Genomic DNA, 22,854 nt, shown 5'->3' with positions numbered 1-22,854 from the left:
GGGTGGAAGTCAGCCATCTGTTTTCAAAGCTGTGTTTCCAGGGACCCAAATGGCAGACGGACGCGTAAACAGTCCAGCAAGCAGTGAGGTAAATTCCCAAGTCATGAGTAAGCCTCCAGGAAACCTGATCGGTCAGGTTTGCTAGTCTGCAACATTAGCACACACAGCGTCTCTTCCCCTTAAATTTATTGAAGCATATGCGTATATACGAAGCCATCACTGAAATAATGAAATTACTTTTTCTCGCTTGTCTCGATCCCAAATCAGGGAATCACACCACAGCTGAGCGAATCAGGTAATTGACCCCCTACCCTAGTTAGGCTGCAGTTGAGCTGATGCATTGATACTTCGGGCGAGATCGCATTAAATGGACCAGAGCTCTCAGCTCACGAGTTAATTGCTAACGCTGCCAGCATCCATGCCTGTTGTTAGAGTTCTAGTCTTGGTTCGTCCACACTCCCACTCATTCTTCTGCTTTCTGCTTGTGACTGCTTCATCTTAAACAATATGGATTGTGTACAGAAGTGCTCTGAAAAATGAAACGAACTTTTCGTCATCTTAATCACCCTAACAGGGCACTGCTCCCGTTGCTAACTCCCGTTGAAGTGTGGTTGAAATTATTATTATTATTTATTTTTTAATTATCATTTTTAACTGTTTTGACATACAGTGGCCTGCCAATGTAGCCTATTCATAACTCTTGGACTTTTCCACGTCAGCTTTCAAACACAAACGTAAATGTATTTCACATCCTTAGGATTTCATGTGACAGAGCAACACAACGTGGCGGACACTGTAAATGTGAAGTGGAAAGATAATAAATCATGGTTGTGTTTTGATTTGTTTCAAATAACACACTGAAAAGTGCCGCGCCGTATTGAGCCTCTGTGTACAGTCCGACCACCTTTGACTGCAGTTACAGCTGTAATTCCTGTATGAGGTCAATCTCGACCACCTTGAAACATCTCCACACTGAAATGTTAGCTCATTCGTCATGCAAAATAGTTGGCGCTGAGTCCAATTTGATAGACGCCGTCTCTGAACAGCAATTTCTATGTGGTGCCACAGATTGTCATTTTGGTCCGCATTTGACTGGGCCATTGCTGTAACCACAAGACGCGTGACAATGCTTTGATCTAAACCGAGGTCTCCTAACTTGTTTCTTCTGTGAGATGCTTTTACACAGTGAACGTGCTGGCATGCTATGGTAGGGTAGCTTTTGTCAATCTGCAGTGTGTGTGGGAACATAAAGAGGGTTGAAATGCCCAGTCACAAAAACAATACATGAAACAGTAACAATAACAACTAACCACCAAAATCTACTAATATTCATGATTTTTTTGTTAACATTGTTAATTTCCATAACAAATAAATATGCTTCCATCCATCCATTTTCTGAACCGCTTCTCCTCACTCGGGTCGCGGGCGTGCTGGAGCCAATCCCAGCTATCATCGGGCAGGAGACGGGGTACACGCTGAACTGGTTGCCGGCCAATCGCAGGGCACATACAAACAAACAACCATTCGCACTCACAGTCACACTTACGGGCAATTTGGAGATGTCAATCAACCTACCTTGCATGTCTTTGGGACGTGTGAGGAAACCGGAGAAAACCCACGCAAGCACGGCGAGAACATGCAAACTCCACACAGGCGGGGCCGGGGATTGAACCCCGGTCCTCAGAACTGTGAGGCAGCTTGTTTTGAAAAAATGCACATTCAAAAATTGTAAAGCAGGACTTATATTGGGGAAAATACCTTAGTAGATTTACTAATACTGTTTTAAAAAAAAAAAAAAAATTATACGCCTGTATGTGCATTTCAATACTTAAAAAAAACAAAAAAAAACATTCCTGCATAAAAACTCAAATAATATTCACTAACAAGCATTATGCTTAATGCATTGTAACCATTTTCAAACATCAAAACTTTCCTTCAGTGAGAGGACTGGCGCTGCTTGGATTCCACCAGAGAGTTGTGCGCACGAGTGTGTCTGCTGAGGTTCCGCTGGGATGCAATCAGTTCAATGCTCATCCGTCAGGCCGGTTGCGAATTTGGATTTGATGGCATTCTTGTCACTAAAGGCCGACTCACACAGATACGTCGACCAGTCTTGTGTTATTGGTGCCGGAAAAATGATTCCGTCAGCGGGGTCACAGCCTCAGATGATCCCGCCATCGGTGAAGGGCTTGGTCAGGATGTGAACCACTTGAAATGATGCTTATGTTAACGCAGTGACGGTCTTTGAGACTGTGGTTTTTGGGAAATACTTTTGAGCTCGTTTACGTTCTCTTTACGGAAGGATTTATCTTCGGTAAAGTCTCGGGAGAGGTTACTGTGGACTTCGGTGAAATGACTCGCACGGCAGGATATTGGTGCTTGCCGGACGGTGCCGCCATAACCCGTGGGGCAACCGCCTCTGTTGCCGCCAAAGTGGAGTTCGTCATCCATTTTGCAGAGCATAATTTGCAGTCGGCTAATAAAATGTTGTCGCTCGTGTTTACCTTGAAGTATCTCCACACGGCTGATACTCCACCTACCCGGAAGGTTTGTGTCAGGCTGGTAAAATGGTCTCGATGTCATAGTTTCAGAGCATTTTTTTGTTTGTTTTTGTCCGAGTAAGAGTACAGACGGCACAGATACCAATACTGGTGTTGGTACTGGTGCATCCTTAATCTTCTTTCCACTTCACAATTATGCACCATGTTGCGTTCTAGCACATGAAATTCCTCTAAGATACATTAAGTTTGTGGTTGTTATGTGACAAAATGTCAGAAAGTTCAAGGGGTATGAAGACTTTTTCAAGGCACTGTACCACTTCTCCAAAACCAATGGCTGTACCAATTTTGTGAAGCCAAAGGGAATTAATTGATTCAAGTTCATTCTCCTGTCCAAATATGATCAACAATTCCCCTTCAATACCTAACAGAGAAGTAAATTGTAAAACAATGTTAAAATTGGATAGAATTCTCACTAGTAATCAAACTTCAGCAGTAAGTTTTCAAGAAACCTTCCCAGCTATGTGTAAATTACCAGGAAATGTGCATTAGGTTTTGAAACACTAACGACCAAGAATATGAAACACTTTTGATGGGTAAATCTAGAGGAAACAAACAAGTTTGGCACAGGTTTGGATAAATTATCTTGAAGCAGGAATTAGTCATACTTTCATCAAGTGGTGTAGTACATTTAAGACAGTCTGGTTTGAAATTGTTGCAATATTCCAGTCAGGCTCCCCGTGACCCTGCATAGCAGAAAGGGTGGAGCTAATGGATAGATGCATCCAGTATACTGTATGTCACGAGAAACATTTAACCATGTCACAGTCATAGGCAGCTCCTCCGAGGTCTTCTTCATTTTCAATGTATTATATTCTATAAAAGGTTCGCACATCCCTGTTTAAATGCCAGGTTTTTGTAAAATCAAAAAACAAGACCAATCTAAGTCATTTCAAAATGTTGTCCTCCATTCATGTGACCTACTGTACAACCTATACAACTCGATAAGGGGAAGTAAAAGTAATCAACCGCGATAATGTGGTTCCTTCAGTGTGCACGTGCTCATAACTGGGGATGTGGCTGTGTTCAGAATTAGCCAATCACATTTCAACTCCTCTTAAATGGGGGTCAGCACACAGCTCTCTATGGTGCCTCAGTAAACAGTTCCAGAAGTTTTTCTGCCAGCGGTATGAAATCCGGTCATTGGAATTTCAAACTTATCTATGTCACACTCTCCAGTTGTTAGAGGGTGTGCACGCTTGTGCAACCACATTTTCAGTTTTTTTTTACATTTTTTTTTCCAATTGAGTTGTCTACATTATAGGTCACATTCATTGTGAAAATAATTTTTTTTAATGATTTGCCTTGGTCTATTTTTTCAAATCACAAACCAGGCATTTAAACAGGGGTGTGTAGACTATATATATATATATATATATATATATATATATGTATGTATGCATTATCTGCAAGTCATGATGCCATGGCAGTGCAGTAAAAGAGTGTTTGCCCCCTTTTTGATTTTGTAAAAATACATTTATCATACTTAAATGTTTCAGATCATCAAACCAAATTTAAAATCTCACAAAGACAAACAAAGTATTAAATTCAGATTCTTAATGATGGTTTTATTCTTCAAGGGGGGAATCAAAACCTATCCAGCCCTAAATAAAATACTAATTCCCAGAACCTAGGAACTGGTTGTGCCTCCCATGCCAGCAATAACAGAAATCAATTGTTTGTGATAACTGTTGATGAGTCTTTCCGCATCGCTGTGGAGGAATTTTATTCTTGCCAAGATTTTTCCCCCCTCATTAAAGTCATACCACAGCATCACATTTGTATTTAAGTCCAGACTTGGTCACTCCAAAACCTTCATCTTTATTTTAATTTTTTTTTTTTAGCCATTCAGAGGTGAGAACGCCCGATGTCAGAGTTGGACTTGCTGGTATGTTTCCGATCACTGTCCTGCTGCATAATCCACGAGCACTTGAATTTAAGGGCACACACTGATGGCAAGACGTTCACCCGCAGGATTTTCTGGTCGACGGCAGATTTAATCCATCCATCCATCCATTTTCTTCCGCTTATCCGAGGTCGGGTCGCGGGTCATCCCCGACCCGGAGAGGGCACGCTAGCCTTTTCCGACTCAGGACCACGGTCTCAGATTTGGAGGTGTTGATTCTCATTCCAGCCGCTTCACACTCGGCTGCGAACCGCTCCAGTGAGAGTTGGAGATCACGGCTTGATGAAGCGAACAGAACCACATCATCTGCAAAAAGCAGATATGGAACTCTTCCTCCGGTCCCCCTTCTTAAAAAGGGGGACCACCACTCCAGTCTGCCAATCCAGAGGCACTGTCCACACGATGTTGCAGAGGCGTGTCACTGAGGAGCTTTTTAACCACCTCGGTGACCTCAACCCCAGAGATAGGAGAGCCCGGCTCAGAAAACCCAGACTCTGCTTCCTCATAGGGAGGCTTGTTGGTGGAATTGAGGAGGTTTTCGACGTGCTCTCCCCACCAACTCACGACGTCCCGAGTCGAGGTCAGCAGCGCCCCATCCCCGCTATACACAGTGTTGATGGTGCACTGCTTCCTCCTCCTGAGACGCCGGATGGTGGACCAGAATTTGAATTTGACACAGGCGTGGCTGGGATTTGAACCCCGGTCCTCAGAACTGTGAGGCCGATGTGCTAACCAGTTGTTCACCGTGCCGGCCCAGTTCTTTCCATTTGTGGATAATGGCGCTGGCTGTGGTTCTCTGGAATCCTAAAGCCATTTGTCATTTGTTTTTGAATGTGTTTGGGTCGTGACATGATTTATTTCTTTTGTAGATCTTGTAGCCTACTTCACTTTGTCTGACAGGTTCTATATAAAAGATTTCTCAATTAAAAAAACAAAAAACAAAATAAACCTGGCTGTACGCAAGCCAGGATGTGGCCAGTTAAATTGAACTCCACTTTCCAGAAACTGGTTAATGGCAGTTAACTCATGATTTAGCAAGGAGGAAGTTTACTTTTTCACATAGGGCCAGATAGGTTTGGAGTTTTCCCCCATAATTAATAAAATCATCATTTAGAGACTTAATTTTCCATTTACTTGGGTTATCTTTGTGAGGTATTCAAAATTGTTTTGATCCCCAAAAATCAAGTGTGATAAATATGCCAAAAAAAAAACAACATTTTGAAATTAGGAAGGTGGCACATACTTTTCCATGGAACTGTATTTAATTCCCCTCATTTGTAGGTCTTATATTGAATCAGCAGGACACACATGTGAGCTCAGACATGTAGAGGAATTTGAGTCATCTTCTGATGTGGCAAACCTGGTTTCACAAAATCCTCAATTCGAGGGCGCGCTGGCCATTCATCTATTCAAAGCAGGCAGACTTCTACTAGGTAAAACGCTTGTTTCTCTTTCAAACTATTGTGTCATCCTGTACACCCACCAAAAAGATCAGGAACCCTGTTAAGTTTCCCATATCTGCCTGAACAAATGTCTTTATGTGTAACCTTCACAACAGATGTCCAAGTACCCTTTGGCATTATCTTTGGTGGAACAGACATCAATGAAGATGTGAAAGTTGAGACGAGACGTGTGGTTATGGAAAAAGTTCTACAGAAAGCACGGTGATATTATAGTAAATCCAGGAATCTCATCATCTTTGGTTTGACACATCACACAAAATGGGGGAAAATAAGTGAAAGGCACTGGAAATTTTGCTCCTGGTTCTGCAATTTATTGCCTTGTAAGTCATGGGTCAAAGAAGAGTGTTCAATTTCTTGCTAAGTTCAATGGAAAGGCAGTTTTGTTTTCTTTCGTATTCAATACTGATCTGTGTTTGCCGAGCTATACTTTGATGTTGTGGCTGTGCACAAACATATCTATCTATCTATCTATGCAATTCCCTTTTGTGCTCTGACAATTCTGAAATGCAGTCATCTCTGCTAGCCTATTGGCCTCTTTAGAAGACTCACTTAAGCAAGCGAATCGCCATTATTTTTGCTTCGTTTCCCATCGACTTAATTTGGGTTTCAAATGACGAACAGATTTTCCTCGCTTTGTGACTTATTTTACCGTTGATGTTGCTTGCATTTAATTTCCTGTTGGAATTGTTGCAGCTGCTTAAGGCAAATCGATGGCAAGTGTTTTTTTAAATTATTTTTTACTGAAATGGCATCTGCAAGGGTAAGTGACAATAAATTGTGATTTAGTTTTTATTTTAACAGGTTTGCGGTTGCATTTACGGACAAACTGAAAAAAGAGGCCGAGCTATATTTGGTAAGGATTTACTTTTTTGCATTGCATTGGCCTATCTGCTGTATTTAAAGTGCAGTTATTGCTTCATTGCTAGTTCTGTGGTCTACGCGTCTCTGTTTTTCCCAAACAGTTACAATTATTTCACTCTTAAAAGGCGATCTATTCATGTGCTAAATTATTCACAGCTATGTTTACTGTCTGTCAGTATGCATTATTTTTCCTGCTCACACAAAGTTACAGCTAACATAAATATGTAACTACAATGAATGCTGGAGATGGTATTTTAATTTGTATAAAATGTAGCTCTTTAGACTACTCATTTAGTAGATAAGCAGTGAGAGGAAAATGCTGTTTTTATTATATATTTATTTGCATTTATGGCGCATCAACAAACAGCAGTAGCCTGATTACTTCAATAAAAATAACAATGGCTTTTACTACACAGACAATAGGCCGCATACCCCATGCCAATCTGGAATTAAAACAATATTGCATTGTTTTATTTTGCGATTATGTTCCAGCAATAAATTGAGGCTCGTGGTGTCCTTTATTTGCATCATTTAGTGCGAATAGTAGGTTGACAGGACGCACATTTAGAGTCACGGTCACACTTTTTACTTGACAGAAAGAAAAAGAAAAAACGAATGGGTCAAGTGCGTTAACACATTGTCAATTTCCTTTCGATTGACTCTTGATTTATTATGCAGAAATTCCAATTATTCTAACTACCTAAGTTTATCTTTTTGAAGGGCAAATTTAGTCTGAAAATCTTGACAGTACAAGATAATTGCCTTGTCTGTCATTTCATTCACACAAGCATTATGAAGCAGTTACTGTACTAAATAATAATCCAACTGCTCTGAGCAAAATGCAAAACTATGACCTGTGTTATTTTATCTGCCCCCCTGTGCAACTACCCCCACCCCAAAGCATTCCCAGAGCAGCAAAATCTCTGTCCAGCCGCAAGGTAAGTTCTACAGAAACAAAAATTCATGGCAGATGTGTGCATCTCTGATTCACTTATTTACATTTTTCCCTTTGCTGTCATGCTTTCACTCATGCTAAGTTGCAGACTTACTTCTGGATAGCATGCCAACGTTAGACAGCTCAAGTAACTTCCCTATGTTGATGCCTGCTTTGAGCTTTAGGTCTATAGCGTTCATTTTGTCTTCTTGTCAATAGGTTTCTAGATTCATAAATACAAACATGTATATAGGTATATATATATATATGTGTGTGTGTGTGTGTGTGTATATATATGTATATATATATATATATATATATACATATATATATATATATATATATATATATATATATATATATATATATATATGTATATATATATATATATATACACACATGCGCTACACTTCTAAAACAATTACATAATGAAAAAGTAGCAACGTGACATGTGGCCGCCATCTTTGTGGAATTTTCAATTTAAAAAAAAATTAATAATAAACATGGAATGAGCATGTCAAAAACCTCTAAAATAACAAATACATAAAGGAAAAGAACAAGTGATGACTAAAGTACATGACCTATTCTACTGTCCATACTGTTCTTTTAACAGCTCGTGTTCCATTTGCACTTTTTATGTGGAGTTTTTAGGGCAAATGACGCTTGGACTTGGAGAACCACTCGGAATTTCAGCCCGTACGAGCTTATTGGTGGATAGTTTTAACTGAAACTTGTCAGCTCGCAGAAGGGCTTCCCAATGTAGCAGATGAAATTAAATAGATATGTTGAGAAATAATGTTTTGAGCAGAAATCACACAAAACATTCTCCAAATGTTTCCCCACACAAAAAACCACAACCCATCATCTGATTGCATTTTGACAGACTGTCATTTTTATGAAGTCTTGTCACATTGCCACTTAAAGCCTCTTTCTCGAATTTTGAGAAGGTGGCCAATCGATGTACAGCAGATATGCCTGAACTGAACGTTTACTGCTTCATGATTTTGGTCTTCGTCTGCATGTATGTTAAAGGTATTGAGACGCAAGCAGCAGAGGATTTCAGCTGGTCAGAATTCTTACAGAAATCAGGTACCCCAAAGCATGGAATGATTTAAAGTTTTACTCCCAAAAAATCCAACAAAAGCTGCTACTGTCTTTATGAGTAGAGGAAAAGTACAAAACTGAAAGACTAAACAACAAAGGTCAAGAGATGAGGAAAACAAATAGTAATTGAAAAAGTACTAAAAGAACAGTCTAATAAACACAAAGCACTACGAACAAGTAAGAAGAAGTCACAAAGTACAAACCAAACACTTCTAACAAGTAAAGAAAAGCAGGGAGTATTTACAACAAAAACAATGGAACCTAAGACCAGAAAGTCCAACATAGAAGTGAGACCAAGTGCACACAGTGAACACAAGGGACAAAGGAATGACTCAGCACAAGTTTGCTGCGGTGGCGAGGCTTAAGACTGGGAGTGGATTGCAATTGCACCTCCATGCTCAACCCCCCCCCTGCGTCACCAAGGGGAAACTCACCGAAACACCGGCAAAACTGACAGGGAAAGGAAAAACATAACATTGCTCAGACAGAACATGACGCCACTCTCACGTTTTGTTCAGACTTTGTCGAAAATATGTCTATCAACTGTTCCCTGCAACTCTTTTCAAGTCATCCGTTTCAAATCAAACCCAAAAATAAACGTGAAGCTTTGTAGTTGATGTGGTTACCTTTTCTACACAAAATCATGCTGGTACAAACGTTAAACAGTTTACACAATACAAAGAAAACAAACACTTGTTGCAAAATGCTCAGTGACTCAGTGGTGGAGTGTAAAATATGAAAAAAACTTTACAAAACAACACTTGACTGGTGACATTAGTTCTTTTGACGACAGGATTAAGGGCTGCAGTTACGCTGGAGCAAATGGAAGCCACGTGATCTTTCATGAAGACAGAAAATTCATTGAGTTGCCGATGTCTTTCATTAACATATGGTATAGAGTTCATCATAAAACATCCATCCATCCATTTTCTGTCGCGCTTCACCTCAATAGGGCCGCGGGCGTGCTGGAGCCAATCTCAGCTATCATCGGGCGAGAGGCGGGGTACACCCTGAACTGGTTGCCAGCCAACCGCAGGGCACATACGAACAAACAACCTTTGGCACTCACATTCACACCTACGGGCAATGTAGAGTCTCCAATTCATGCACGTTTTTGGAATGTGGGAGGAAAGCAGCGTGCCCGGAGAAAACCCACGTAGGCACGGGGAGAACATGCCAACTCCACACAGGCGGGGCCGGGGATTGAACCCGGGTCCTCAGAACTGTGAGGCTGACGCTCTAACCAGTCGCCCACCGTGCCGCCGTCATAAAACAGTAATAGTAAAAGTATATGCTCGAAATGTCTTGCAATACAAGAGTTTTGAATCTACGTCATGCTTACTTTCATCTTTAACTTGGACTCTGCAACTGGACTGAGGACCATACTGGTTGCTCAGTGCTGTGGACAGAGAGGAACGCTTGATTAATAGCGCTCCAGCCTTGGGCCATTTGTCACCACACTTCGCAACTGCTGCAAGTCATACTGATTGCAGTCTCTTCTCCATTCGTACTCAGTACTAAGTAAAAGCACTGTACTTCTTTTTCTTTCACTGCTATTATCTAAAATCTACCAGTATGTTTGTGATTTCACATGGCACTGTGCTCTTGATGCACATCACCGTCAACATTGTTTGTCATTGGGTGACTGATTGAGTTCTACAAGATACAGTATTACTGATATCCTCTTTTCAACTTAGACCACATGAAAGTGGCGAAACATATCCAGTATTCTCCAGCATTCGATCTTTTAGTTTACCACAAATGTAGAAAAGCAACCTGACAAAAATCCATAGGAACAAATCTGTATTTGGTGTTAATTCTCATTCGAAATCCGTGTCTCTGCTCAGACCACTATGTTTTGGGATTGATTTAACTGTTCATTCATCCATTGCTAGTGACATCAATTAATTATTGTTGAGCTGCCTGGATGAAGGAGGAGATCTTATTTGAGCCTTCTCCACTGAGAGCAGTCTTGCCTGAATGATACTATGTACATTGGCGTGAAAAAGAATTGGCCAACTTCTGGAACTTCTTCCCCCCCCCCCCCCCCCCCCCCACTTTAAAGTTTAAGATCATCAAACAAATCCAAATATCGGACAATGATAGCCCAAGTAAACATAAAATGCCTCTTTTTAAACGGTGATTTTATTTATTAAGGGGAAATTTTTTTTTTTTAAAGCTACCTGGCCCTGTGTGCAAACGTAATGGCCTCCTAAACCTAAGAACTGGTTGGGCCACTCTTAGCAGCAACAACTGAAATCAAGCCTTTTCTAGAACTGGAAATGAGTCTTTCACATCTTTGTGGAGATATTCTGGCCCACTTTTCCTTGCAAAATTGTTTGAATTCAGCAACACTGGAGGCTTTTCCAACATGAACGCCCTTTTGAAGGTCACGCCACCGCATTTCAACCGGATTCGAAGTCGTGACTGACTACGCCACTTCAGATCCTTCATTTTGTTTTTTCATTCATTTCATTCATTCAGAAGTTGATTGTTGGTGTGATTTGGATCATTGTCTTGCTGCAGAACCCAAGCGCGCTTTAGCTTGAGGTCACCAACTGATGGCCAACCATTCTCCCTCAGAATTTTCTCGTAAAGAGCAGAATTCATGGTTCCATCAATCACAGCAAGTTGTCCAGGTTCTGAAGTAGCACGGCAGCCCCAGATCATCACACTACCGCCACCGTGTTTGACTGTTGGTATGATGTTCTTTTTCTGAAATGCTCTGTTCCATATAGAGAGACACACCTTCCAAAAAGCTAACCTTTCATCTTGTCAGTCCATATAATATTCTCCCAAAAGTCTTGGAAATCATTCAGATGTTTTTCTGTTGGAAAAGTAAGACGAGCCTTTATGATCTTTTTGGTCAGCAGTGGTTTTGGCCTTGAAACTCTGCCATGGATGCCGTTTTTGCCCAGTCTCTTCCTTATTGTTGTGTCATGAACACTGACCTTAACTGAGGCAAGGGAGGCATGCAGTTCTTTACAAGTTGTCCTGAGTTCCTTTTTGGCCTCCTGGGTGGGTCATTGCTGTTCTGTCGGGGAAATCTTTGTAGGCTGGCCACTCCCGGGCAGGTTCACCACTGTTCCTTAATTTCTCCATTTGAGGTTTAATGGCTCTCCCCGTGGTTCGCTGAAATCCTAACGCTTTAGAAATGGCTTTTGTAACTCATTCCAGACTGATAGATGTCAATTACTTTATTTATTATCTGTTCTTGAATTTCTTTGGATTGTGGCATATATATATATATATATATATATATATATATATTTTTTTTTTTGCAGCTGTTTTTCGATCTTTTGCCCGACTCCTTTTTGTCAGACAGGTTCTTTTGAAGTGATTTCGTGATTGAACAGGTCTCTCGGTAATCAGGCTTGGGCGTGGTCAGTGCAAATGAACTCAGCTTTCCAAAAAGTGGGAGTAGCCACAGTTAATTCATGATTGAACAAGGAGGGAAATTACTTATTCACACAAGGCAAGGAAGCTTTGAATATTTTTTTTTTTTTTCCCCTTGATGAATAAAATCACTGTTTTAAAAACTGCATGTGTGTTTTTGACAAGTACTGCACGGAAGATAAATACTTTACGTTACCTTGTTGATGTAGTTGGTTGCATTTGATTCATATAAATTGAACTACGGTTATTATTTTGGCTATATGTATTAGTGTCTGCTAACAGTACAACCATTGATTAGAACAATAAAAGTCAGGCACCGTGACACACACTCTTAATCCAGATTCTGGTCTTGTAACTTATTAGTGAATCTGTTTGTCCTTTTAATAAGTGGTTGGCTATTTTATCTGCATGTCGAACATATTCAAACACATTTCTTATGATGGATGAAATGGGCATCAATTAACACCCAAGACACGCACTTTAGGTTGTCTGCTAGAAAGTATACAGTATTTTACCTGATGACAGCTGCTTGATTTTATTATTGCCACAATGCTACAGTGCCAAAATGTCTCTCTTGCTATGACATAAGGTGTCATTATTTAAACCCTCGCAAACGATTTTGCATGATTGGGACGTGAGGGAGAGATTAATTCGAGCAGTTCAAGTAAAGACCACTTTCATGCATGCGCAGACACAATCTAATCTTCTCCTCAAAGCATCAGGGTAGAGTACAAAAAGCCCCTGTGCAGTCAAAGGCAAACAAACCAAAAACATTGTTCATAGAGCTCAGTGAACTCCACAAACGAGTGGTGGGGGTTAAGTGGTGCGACTGGCATATTAGACGACTTTTACATTCTTATCCCCTTTGAGAAAATGAATTGTGGCAAGGTTTTTGCTCATTCTGACCGGCCTCCACCACATTTCCAACTCTTAACCATTATTTTCATGCACCTTGGTCTGATGTTAGAATTTGGGTGTTAACCTGAGTCGATGTGCTTTCTCATGACAAAAAAAAAATCACCGCAAGGACTTCCAAGGGAATGCGGCGCCACATTGACAATAGGCTCCAAGGATCAGGGTCAATGCCCCGACTCCATGCTGTCACGTTTACATCCTTTTTAATAGCTTTAAACCACTGCCTCAGCCTCCTGATCTGGACTTAACTGGCAGCAGGGGATTTCTCCTGAATGTCGTGGTAGGCTACTTTTAGCATGTGCCTGTGTGTGTTTGTTGTGCCATAGTGCGGGTGTGTTTACAATATACTCTTATTACCAACATCGAGGGAAATATGAATCAGTTTCTAATGTCGAGCGGTAGCCGTTTATCGAGCTCGCTTGCGTTTGTAAATTAGTGTTGCAACGACCACGTAACTTCATCCAACTACATTCAATCTGTATTTATTTCTGACAGTTGAATAGCTCTAACAGGTCAAGCATGGTGAAGGTTGACAAAAAAAACTACTTGGCAAAGGGTTCTTATCGTGTGCAGAACCTCTGAACTGTTACTGCATGACAGCCTCCTCCAACACACGACTGTGAAACCAACTGTTTCTAATACAAGAACATGCAGTGTAGCGTAAGTCAGGTGTGTGTGTGTGTGTGTGTGTGCGCGTGTGTGCTCATGCGTGCGTGTGTTATCATAATCACGCTGCGTGCTTGGGTTATAAGAATTGACCCCTTTTGAGGGTCAGCTGGTGAACAGTAGTCATTGGCATTGTTCTCCTGCAAATAATGTCTGGCTCGCATCCAACCTCGGACACGTTGGGCAAAGAGCTGACTCGGTGCTTTCCTCAACCAATTTGACATCGTCACTTGTTTTGCAGCAATTCGACGCTGCTCTTGACACTGTCACGTTGTGGCTGCGTCGTTAGGACTTTTTACAGTGATTACGCCTCCCAATTTCCCTGCTGAGCATTACAACTCTCATCAGGGAATTGCGCAAACACATTCGTCACCGCTGTCTTCTTTTCTTCATGACCTTGGGTGATGTATCGCTTTCATTACCTGCCAGTACTTCGGCTGTTCATTATGCAGCGTTTTGTTATTTTTGCACTGTCGTTCCGTGCGTCTGGCCCCTTTCCAGGTGTAAGTGGTGGGCATGTGGAACGTCTCCATGTCTTCCTGTTGATCTGCGGCCTCAGAAGAATCAAGGACCCTCTCTATTTAGTCAAGAGATTTTCAGGTACTTCATACATTCAAATTATTTTAACTCCAACTTCTGGCACCACTTTCTTTTAGGGGAATGAGTTTCATTGCTGTTGTTGATTGTTCGCTTATTTTCAGAATCACTTAAATTGCCAAGCTGTTGCTATTCTAGCTTGTAGCTAAGGCAATTAATTATGAATGTATTATGAATTAAAGATGGTGCTTGATCTGTGGTTGAGTAGGCTATCATCAAATTCATTGATCCATTTTCCACACCAATGCAAAATTCTGATGCCCATGATGGATCTTCTGAGATTGTTTTATGCAGGAATTTTTTTTTTTTTTTTAATTATTATAATTATTTTTTTTTAGATGTACCACCACTATTTCAAAATCAAACACGATTCCACATGGTCTAAATATGTCACCAGAGGCATCACATTCTATTTCAGCGGCCTCGAATTTCAGAGACACAACAACAGAAAGATTTAGGTGCCATTGTTCCTCCTCCAAATTGCCTGTTTTTTGTCTTGCAGAGTGGCATAGTGAGAATCCCCAGAATGTGCTTGTTATAATTGGTCCAAGGGTAAGTACAGACACACTTCAATGTCTAGTTGTGTGTGTTTTTTTTTTTTGGGGGTCCAACATTTGTCAAGTGTATCTGTTCTCTTTGTATCATGACCATTACCATATCGGTGCTATTACTCTGAGACATTACCGGGGCCTTCAGGCGGCAGCTGCTAATTGGAAGTCGTAGAGATACTGCTTTAACTATTTAGCTGCAATTGTATTCAGCACTGAGCCTAAATCGTCTCCAAACAGGCTGAGTCATCAGGCATTGTGCCTGTTCAATTCCCTTTTGTTTCTAACTGCCATCTGCTTATTGCATATTTCAGATGAGCACTTACCTAACTAGTCATGTATACGGTAGAGCGCTGCGTCTTTTTCAATGCAACGGATGGATGAGCCTGTCACATGACAGAAATCACCCGTTGCCCCGTTTCTCACATTGTTTCTGTCCTTGATATTATTCCTTCATGTCAAACAGGGAACGGATCGACCATAATTTGATATCTAGGCAGTTTTTCAAAACTAGTAGCACAGTAATGTCAGAGTCCTGCATTGTGAAGTCACAGGCACAATGCATCCACAGAAGGCAGCAGCTGCTTTTCTTTTTCTCCCCAGTTTCATTTTCTATTGCTCATTCATTGATATCACACTGCATCTTTATCTCCTTTCGAACTGCTTTGATATAACATCAGTGTAAAGTATTTTTGACTGTTCTCCATTTCAAACCATAGTGTCAAGTAAAAGTTACGTTTGCGTCTCGAAAACACAACGTTAGACATGGCCGAGGTCTTCTCCTCTGTGTTGTGTTCTTCTTCAATTGAAGCAGAGATGCGTGATTCATCTCAACATGCCTGAATCACAGTGGACACGTTCTTGTTTGTTGCTATGCGAATTGAAAAAGAATTTATTTTAATAAAATAAATGTGTGTTTGTATGATTGTCACGTTTGCCCAAAATTGTTTTTTGGCTCTCTCAAGCATTTTCAAAATGCCTAATAAGGTAACCGTGATATCTGGAGAAAAAAAAAAACCAAAAAAAAAGACGAGTGACTGTTTAAAATGATACATGCTTTGCCCAAGGTGTTGTGGTGCGCCACAAATCCACAGGAGGAAAATTCAGGTCAGTTTGTCACTGATGACACATCTGTCACTGCACCGCAAACTACATGCTCTTACACAGTTGTATGGAAATTGTTCTGAGCATGCTTCTGTATTTGTTGCAGTAACACTGTAGACTGCAGAATGTAAGTGGAATATGTTTGATTATTCTTCCCAAAATTTTGCACTATGATCTTGACTCCTGCTGGCACAACGACAGTATAACCACAAAATCACAAATGATAGTAGGATACTAAAATGTCGTGTTTATATTCTTAAATGTTGCCACACTTATTTTCCTATTGAATTAAACATGGCATGTGCTTTAATGAAAAAGCTTGCTCGGCAACATCCATCCATCCATTTTCTTTACCGCTTATGCTCACGCGGGTCGCGGGCTGCTGGAGCCTATCCCAGCTATCTTCGGGCGGGAGGCGGGGCACACCCTGAACCGGTCAACATCTTTGACCTAAATTGATGTGACTTTTTCTGAGGTTAAGCTAATGCACACAAATCCCACATTGCAATTAATCAGATTGGCCATCCGCCCTACGCTGACCCCAATCTCTTGGGGGGGGGGGGGGTTTCTGAAAATGATTTGCTCGTGCCGACTGGTTTGCACATCTGCCTTGCAGTTCTGAGGACCGGGGTTCAAATCCCAGCCCCGCCTGTGCGGAGTTTGCGTGTTCTCCCCGTGCCCGCGTGGGTTTTCTCCGGGCACTCCGGTTTCCTCTCACATCCCAAATACATGCATGGTAGGTTGATTGAAGACTCTAAATTGCCCGCAGGTGTGAATGTGAGTGCGAATGGTTGTTTGTTTCTATGTGCCCTGCGATTGGCCGCCTTCCGCCCGAAGATAGCTGGGATAGGGTCCAGCAGCCCGCGACCCGCCTGAGGATAAGCGCTAAAGAAAACGGATGGATGCATTTGCTGTATGTGGAAGTCATCAACTGTGTCATTGTTTATTTTGCCGTACTTATGAAGCGTTTTCTCTCTCCCAGATCGATCCTGTGCTTACTGATGAAGTCGAAGCTGTTGTGAGGAGGTAAGTGCCCGTTTAATTTTCATCGTCAGTTGCTCACTATATAAAAGACCGTGGGATTTGGGAGGCTGCTGAAGCATCTGCTTGGTTCTTCCTAAAATGTTAGCAAGTGAATGCAGCAAAACAGCAGACGCCGCTGCATCATCTCAAAGGAATGTGAACGGAATGCAAATCTCAGGAATCTTTTTTTTTTAACATTGTTCCATTCTTGGTCTGGGCTGCTCTTTTAGTGTTTGGCCATGGGATTTCACCACAACAAAGGTTGTGCGCTTGTTCGTGTCACGAGTAGCGCAGCCGTGTTTCTTGCCCTAATCTCGTCGCTGCCGCTCACCGTCATTCATGCCTTTGTGAGCCCTGAGTCACGCCGGAACTCAGCTTTGTCACTGCTTCTACAGAACGGCAGGGGTCTTCTTGGCCCGGGAGAGGAGCCAGCCGGAGCTCCACGCTGCCATGAAAAGGTGCTTTGCTGTGGTCAACAGCTCCATTTCAGAGGGCATGTCAGCAGCCATCTTGGAGGTATACGTCTTAAGGCCTCATGGCTCACTGGGACACAAATAATGTCATGAAACGGCATCAAATTTGATCCAATACATCATCAAAACTGACGCTAGGATGATTGAGCTAAACTTGCCAACCCACATGATCTGTTCTAAGCACACATAGGACACTCCGTTGTAGGCTTCAGGTTGCATTTCTGTGTCAGCGTGTTTGTGTCAACATCCTGCTGAATGAGCTGACACAGAATCTTGATTCTGAAGGAGCTCGAAAAAAGTTCCCCTCGCTCATGTAATTAGGTATGCTGTTTAAACGTCACATGGTTCAATATCTCCAGCCCGACATTGCATGCATGGAAACACTTGCAACAGAGACTTTGTCACACACACAATTGAAAAAATGTATTCTGTGGGAAAGATTGAATTATTTCACATAACGCTTCGAGTCAATCACGCGATTACTTTAAACTATTTCACTGTATAACCTGGACAATGTGTCACCTTTGTGTGACACTGCTGCATTTAAATGCCTAACGTGCACTGTGCGGATTTGCATTTTGATCAACCACTTCAACTTTCCTTACGCGACGCATGTCCTTTCTCCGAAGACGGGCTAAAAGCTTAAACACCTGCCGTGAGGCAACTGCAAAACGGGCCCGCAAACTCGAACAAGCGTGTGTGAAAAGACCAGCAATACATTTTATTTCACTGTGGATGACATTTTTGATACCTCTGCAGCTTTTCTATGACATTGCCGTCACATAAAGATGTTCCCCCCCCCCCCCCCCCCCCCCCCCCAATATCCTTGTTGGAAGAGTTACTTATCATGGGAAAGATTGTCATATTAATTTGGGGCTTAATATTATGCATCTGAACCATTCATTTTCTCCAGTGGGATAATTATACAACATACATTTTCAATGTGTTCTACAAACAAGATTTAGCTACACAAGTTTGAATTCATTTTTGCTTTTCTCTAATCCACATAGGGTCTGAATTCTACATACAAGCTCAAATATGTACATAAATCCACCTAAATCAAAACAAATAGGTGTTACTGAATGTTCAACATTCTCAAACATTCCAAACGTGAAGGTCATTGGCCGAACAGGATAAACGTGAACGAAACTGACTAAAAGAAAACGTTTTTGAACATAAATGTTTTTGGAAACATTAGCGTAACATTATTACATTGCCATGCTCTGAGAAGGTTTTGAAGAAGAAGGAAGCCCTCGCTCTGAATTGAACACTTTCAAGCTTGACTGAAATTAGCAGCGAATAACAAATCATTTGCAGATTTTTACTCTTAATAATGGCCAGGTGTTTTTGTTATGGATGAATGGACAAGAAATGCTCCCCTGACCCATACGTGGATCCTCATCTGTTTTAACAACGCAAATAAGCCGCCAGTTACAACACACACTATTGTGCCGGTGAGGAATCTTGCAATGACCTGCGACTCTTGAATCTAATGCTTTGTCGTCCCACAGGCAATGGATCTGGGGCTACCTGTGGTGGCCAGGGACATTCCGGGAAATAAAGCTGTGGTACAACACGACATCACTGGTCTGCTATACTCTTCCCCTCAGGTATACAGCAAAAGCACAGATCGCATGTTAAGCTTTTTGATACGATTCACATACGATTCACACTGCAGAGACTTTAGCCAAAAAGCTACTGCTGCCACCCCACCAACTATTTTCTGCTGACAAGCTTATGCCTTATCTTTGACAGTCTCTTAGCGTTTAGCCATTTCAACGCGAAACGTACTGGACTTGCAATTTGTGTAATTCCGACAGATACACCAGAGCGAAACTGGGATTGAAAAGTAGAATATTACCAACCAGAGGAATTTGAAATAGGGACTGTAGGACCTCACGTGAGCCGCGATGTGGGCTGAGCTGGAGTGCGTCTCAGTCTGCTGAGCCATTAGGTCCACGGATTGCGGTGTGGATACGCCATATGTCAAGTAACGGGGCCTTCACTAAGCATTGATCATGTTTTTATCCTCGCTCTGCCACCCAGCAGGTCTCCGTAAGAGACGGTGGCTAATGGTGTTCAAAGTTGGGAGTTCGTTCTTCATAAGAAAATTGCAAGTGACAGCCATTCTAGGATAAGCTGAAAAAGCACATTGGACTTGATTTGAGCCTGGGGGCGACAAATAGCTCCATCCTTTTGAAGTACTGACTTATCAATGCAAATACTTTTATCTGCATTCTAGTCTCACGTCTTGTAATATTTCTTTGCTTTCAAAACCTCTTCAGGCAACTTCAATGGCAGCCTTCAAGTGGCATTCGGCAGTAAACGAGATTAATTGTGCCTTTATCCCTGCCAGGAATTTGTACGTCAGTCTCAGAGGCTGTTGTCAGATCATGAGCTGAGACGGCGAGTGATAAGGAATGGAAAAGTCTACGTGGGGAAGCATCACAGCCTGCAACAGGAGCGAGAAACCTACCGGAGGTTGCTGGACACGCTGCACTGAGGCCACGTCTCACAACTCCTGCGTTGACGTCGGCCGTGACCACACTCACGCAAATATTTTCTGTATGTTTAGTGCTCTTTTCTTTCGTTTCGTATGAATGACGCTGTTGATGTGGCTGGATTTGGGCAATGCATAAGAGTTTTTCATCGGTGGATATATTTCGAATAAACACTGCTGTATTTTACAAGGACATGCTGTAAACGTAGCAAAATATATTTTTTTGTATTGGCGCTTGGATCCAAAAGGGATGACTGAGGCAATAAAACTGTAAAAATGTTTGTTTGCTACAGTCATGTATTTTATACATTTGAAAGTGTACTATTTATTTCAGATTTAATAAAGTCAAATGTTGGTGTACTGCGTTCTCCGTGCCTTAATTTGAATTGAAAGCACTCGTTTATTTTTTATGTCCACTCTGTGCGCCACCACTTTTTGCTTCAAGTGCAGAAAGCGCCTGTTTGAAGGGGCACAAGGATTCCTTTCCACCGAGCACACGGGCAACATCTGCTTAGACATACAGTAGGCTACATACTATTCATTGCAGGTAAAAAAATATATATACATTCCAATCATACCTGTACATATTATATAAGCAGCTGCCTTTCACAACAAATCTTAATTAAAACTGCCATAAATGCGTTCTTAGCAAGGGTTAAAAGTCATTTTTGATTGACCTGTAGAGGCATTAATGTATCTACATTTTTACTTTTGACATAAAAGTTTACAGCGTTATTGACCTGCATTGGGTTTTTTTTTTTTTTTTTTTTTTTTCTCATCTACTCGTGTCCTGGATTAAATACATGGCAACATTTGCACATTAGGAACACATTTTAACATAACAGACTTCATAGCACATAATATGACCTCCATCGTGCACACTTGAACATTTTAATATTGTTTTGTTTAAAAGGCCCAGTACTAAAAAAAAAACAAGAAAAAAAAAAAAAACAATGGTTACTTTAGGTAAGAATCGTGTTGGGCAAAAAAAAGTCCTAATACATTTCAAATTTATAGTGTGCTAAAATAAAATATAAAATTATAAAGAAATAAAAACTGGCTACTGTTTAAAAGAAAAGCGCTACTTGTGATTATCATATGGATTTAAAACCCATGTTGGTTTCTGTATTATAATATTTCATTTCAAAAGCTCTTCAATTCCTGTAATGTAGGTTGGTCATGAGGAAGTTCAAACATTTCAAGAATTGGATATCCACACGCAGCATAGCATTTGGTGGCTTTATCTTTGTGTAAAGTAGGACACCGGGCTCATTTCTTCAGTGTTAACAGTATTATAGAATACATCTAAAAGGCCTTGACAGGTAATGAAAAGGTTGTGTGTTTTTTTTCCCCTCCCATTTTTGTGACACTGAGTCACCAAAGGCATTGAGGCGATCAAAGCCACATTTTCTGCAACGTGAGATCTGATCAGACTCCCTATTATGAGCCGTCCCGAGATTGTGCAACGGGCACTCGGGGTCCCTCCTCACAAGTGTCTTCCTTCCCGACCCAGTGGATGCCGTGTCCATTCTGCCTTAGCGGGAGATGCGGCGAACGCTGACGCTCCAGTGTGGAAAAGGTGGTGAAGCGGACTCGCTTCCTCTTGCTGGTCGGCGAGTGCAGGGACTCTGTGGGCATCGGTTTGCTCCTGAATGAACCCGCACAGCTAACAGGAGAGTCTGTGACTGATGCCAAGCAACTGGGCCTTCTGGACAGCGAAGTAGTTTTATCAGGCCCGATGTCTATCACAGCGGTCATAGTCTGCGAGTCTTGTTGAACAGGACTTCCCGGGACGGTCATCACTAGTTCAGCGTCCGTACCGAGCCACACCCAGTCATGCCTGTGACCTGTGGGCTCCTGGCCATGCGACTGAGACTTCTTATGTCTGAACTTAACAACATATGATATACAATTTACGAGAAACACCATGATGGCCAAACAAAAGACCCCCAAAAGAGCATACATGCCAATCTCTAAGTCGGAAAGGGGTCTGTTCGTCAACATATCTTCCTCACCACTGATCTCGACCTCCACAGACTCTTGTCCGGGCACAACAATTTTCGTGGGAAAGTTATTGGAGTTGACCAGGTTACCGGGAGCCTTCGCAGTGCTTGTGGAGTGAACACTGTCCACGTCCAATGCTTGACCGGCGTCACCGGGGCTGCTCTTCATGCTGACGCCGACCGTGCTGGTGGGACCGCTCCCCGAAGTGCTCGGTTTCCCCACGCCCCCGAGGCTGCCGCTGGTCCCGAACGTCCATTCAGTAGATTTGATTGTGGTCTCCGCCAAGGTGCTGGCGTCTCTCTCCGATGTTGTGATGCGCGACGAAGGAACCTGCGATGGCTTCCTTTGCTTCCTGTCCCTCTCCATCTCTTCCCCATCATTTCTGAAGCTGTTCTTTTTTTCGCCGGTTTTGCCGACGGCGCTGCCGTCGGAAGCTCGGGCGTTGCCGTCCGGTCGCCGACTTTTCACCTGAAACTTGACCTTAAGACTGCCGTTGCCCACGGCGACAGTGCTTTTCCGTTTGGACTTCTGGCAGGCCTCGCAGATGGACATTTCCACCCGGACCAGAAGCCCTTCGCCCTCTCCCTCTGCCACCACAGCTGGAGGGGTGCCCCGCACTGACACCACGCCCTGATCCAGGGATGACACCGTCACACGGTAAAAGGCGGGATCATAAATGTCAAGAGGTGTCTGGCTGCCGTCACTGAACTGCAACCGTGCACTGACCGTGGCTTCCTAATGGGAGAGGAAAGCAAAGAAATTGTCATTGTGTTTTGGAACAAGCATTTATTCATGGTGGGCT

At 42.1% G+C, this 22,854-nt stretch overlaps 2 protein-coding genes across 4 annotated transcripts in view; one reads left to right on the top strand and one right to left on the bottom strand.

Annotated features, from left to right (window-relative positions):
• The first annotated feature begins 100 nt into the window (after positions 1-100).
• glt1d1 (glycosyltransferase 1 domain containing 1) lies at positions 101-20,408 on the top strand. 3 transcript variants are annotated; one of them, XM_061671363.1, is made up of 12 exons: positions 101-295; positions 5,746-5,897; positions 6,023-6,128; positions 6,729-6,780; positions 7,690-7,726; positions 8,755-8,811; positions 14,305-14,403; positions 14,903-14,952; positions 17,035-17,078; positions 17,471-17,591; positions 19,060-19,158; positions 19,905-20,408. In XM_061671363.1, exons 1-12 carry the CDS (start codon positions 198-200, stop codon positions 20,049-20,051), a joined length of 1,062 nt encoding a protein of 353 aa, XP_061527347.1. In that variant the 5' UTR covers positions 101-197; the 3' UTR covers positions 20,052-20,408. The 3 variants fall into 3 exon arrangements, with proteins under 3 accessions (XP_061527347.1, XP_061527348.1, XP_061527350.1); XM_061671364.1 differs by lacking the exon at positions 8,755-8,811; XM_061671366.1 differs by lacking the exon at positions 14,305-14,403.
• Positions 18,395-22,854, bottom strand: part of LOC133399661 (transmembrane protein 132D) — a 32,573-nt gene continuing 28,113 nt past the window's right edge. The window contains 1 exon segment of the mRNA XM_061671362.1: positions 18,395-22,787. Within this exon segment, the coding sequence (XP_061527346.1) occupies positions 21,489-22,787 (1,299 nt within the window). The 3' untranslated portion in view covers positions 18,395-21,488.

The sequence above is a fragment of the Phycodurus eques genome, chromosome 3, assembly GCF_024500275.1.
Source record: "Phycodurus eques isolate BA_2022a chromosome 3, UOR_Pequ_1.1, whole genome shotgun sequence".
Classification (NCBI taxonomy): Eukaryota; Metazoa; Chordata; class Actinopteri; order Syngnathiformes; family Syngnathidae; genus Phycodurus; species Phycodurus eques.
The sequence above is the reverse complement of the archived record's forward strand: the minus strand, read 5'-3'. Positions and strand labels throughout refer to the sequence as shown.